General features: G+C 29.5%; 1 protein-coding gene across 1 annotated transcript in view; it reads left to right on the forward strand.

Annotated features, from left to right (window-relative positions):
- Positions 1-2130: 2130 nt before the first annotated feature.
- Positions 2131-2587, forward strand: part of LOC124421013 (carnitine O-palmitoyltransferase 2, mitochondrial-like) — a 29960-nt gene continuing 29503 nt past the window's right edge. Inside the window, exon 1 of the mRNA XM_046955677.1 lies at positions 2131-2412. Coding sequence (XP_046811633.1) covers positions 2131-2412 — 282 coding nt within the window. The remainder of the gene's footprint in view (positions 2413-2587) is intronic.

Consider the following 2587-nt stretch of genomic DNA (forward strand, 5'->3'; position numbering starts at 1 on the left):
GTTAGTTTGTTAGTTTGTTAGTTTGTTAGTTTGTTAGTTTGTTAGTTTGTTAGTTTGTTAGTTAGTTAGTTAGTTAGTTAGTTAGTTAGTTAGTTAGTTAGTTAGTTTAATCAAAAATATCTCAATATCTTCCATCAACATACGATTCTGCACATAAACCTCAGTTAAACTGTTTGTAAAATGAGTCCAAGGTTGCTTTAAATATAAGATTTATGATTTTCTTATGTGAAATAAAACAAATAGAAAATGTGTAATTAATACATTTTCTATTTGTATTTGTATACATTAAATGAAATCTAGTTCACAGTAAATACTTCGAAAGCAGTGTAGAATAGAACAATGAGGATTCAGTTGTGTACTTTTTTTCCATTTTTCCCTCTCATTTCTTTTCATCTTCACCAACACAAGTTTCCTTTTCATTACACTTGTCTATTATTGTATACATCAACAACAATCACATGCTGCCACTCGGTAACTAAGAAATTTGGTTGCTGGTTATTAGGGCGGTTTTAATGAGAGATTTTTAAGGACAAATCGACAAAACGTTACGAACACGTAAACGATTTGGATTGATTGCCATTTAATATATTTAACAAGTTTTCTTCTTTATAAAACTTTTTCCCAATAATCAAGAAGAAATATTTCAAAAATTCTCCTTTTACAAAATTTCAGTATTTTTTAATGAAAAATTTCAGTAAGATATCCTAATTGTGCGAGTTAAACATAGGAAGTACAATACCCTTTTATATGGGAAAACTAAAAGTAGTATGTGTTACTCACGACAAAATTCCGTTGAAGATAATGAACAATTTCTAAATAAAAACAAATAACAAACGAAACACAATTCGCCAATAACATGAAACAGAAAAGAAAAAATAATACAACATTTCTAAAGAACGTATTATATTCGTCTTGTATTAAATAGCTTGAGACAAAGACACAGCATAACAACGTGTTCACATACGACATGCGATGGTAGGTTTTAATATTTTTTAATAAGACAACTATCATATAAGTGCCGATCAATTTCACCTTTGTGATCAGTCATCACAAAAATTTCTAAAAATAACTATTAATTTATTAACTCTTCTTTAAGCTAATTTTAAAATCTACCTCCTACATATTATATTAACAATAACAACAATAACAATAATAAGAAGTCATGTGTGGATAACTTGTTATACAATGATGACGTACATATACATATACACAACATTCCTTTCGTTAGAACAATAACAAAATAGTTTTCTTGTTCCAATTCTCTCTTACAGCAAGCGATCATTTACAAAACAAAAACTCTTTAGAAAATCCATCATACAATGCCAAGTTGTAGCAGTAGCAGCAACAGCATGATACAATTGTGTTACTCATTGGTTTCTTTAGTTGTATTTAACTTTTTTATTTAATTTTTTGCTTATTTTTATTCCTTTTAACTTGTCGTTGTTATTTTCTAAAACATAAAACAATCACAAACTGCAACTGACGCATTTCTTATTGCAAAAGTATTGTATAACACATAAATAGAAAGAAGCTGCAAAAAATATAAGTTGTAATGATTCAGAGAACAGAATAAAAAAAGGAACATATTTCTATGGTAAATGTTATCAAAGCATGTATGGTGTAACTTTGTCTTGAGCAAAAAATTCTTTTAAATTTTTGCGTATGTGTTGGTGTATAAGTAGGTTTTTCATGTATACTAAACAAAACGTATGCGTAACATTGAGTTAAATGTAGGTTTCTTTCATGTATGAGACTTTCTGTTCCACAATGCGTATGATGAATGCAATAATTATATGTTATGTATTGTTATTTGTTTGAATTAGACTTATGATATTTTCAAATAAGAACTAACCTTAATTGTATAAAAATATATTTATAAAATAGCGACTACCAGCTGTTTCCCAAAAATAAAATCTCTTTGAATTTCAGTTCAGTTGTAGTTTAGTTCTAATTCAGCTTTACAACTGCAACTCAAATTTTCATTTTTTACCCTGCTCCCCCCTTTCCGAAATTACATATCTATCAATGTACGGTGAAAGAAAAACTTCATGGAATTGTCATTTATGCAAACCACGAAGCCGCTCTCCAAATACTTTGTACCAATCACTTGTTTTTGATGAAAGCAACAACATGATACAAGCCCGAACCGATGACGATGAAAATAATGTTGAGAATGATCCTCCGAAAAAATTTAAAGAGATAGTGACGTTGACCTCGTTAGATACAAAATTGAACTCTTTTGATGCTAGACTGTGCTCTATTCAATCAGACTTAAAGGAAGGCATGAAAGAGGTGATGAAAACAGTCGATCAATTCGCATTTAATGTCAATACATCCAAGAGTGAAATGAAAGAGGAAATTCAATTCGCACTCTCTTCGATATCAAATGCACTTGCTACTTTAGTTGATCAAGTAAAGGAGATAAATGAGACTAATATAAAAAGAGACAAACAAACAAATTCGAACAACAAATTATCAATATAGTTCAGTTCTAGTTCAGTTCTAGTTCAGTTCTAGTTCAGTTCTAGTTCAGTTCAGTTCTAGTTCAGTTCTAGTTCAGTTCTAGTTCAGTTCTAGTTCAGTTCTA

Source organism: Lucilia cuprina, chromosome 2, assembly GCF_022045245.1.
Source record: "Lucilia cuprina isolate Lc7/37 chromosome 2, ASM2204524v1, whole genome shotgun sequence".
Classification (NCBI taxonomy): domain Eukaryota; kingdom Metazoa; phylum Arthropoda; class Insecta; order Diptera; family Calliphoridae; genus Lucilia; species Lucilia cuprina.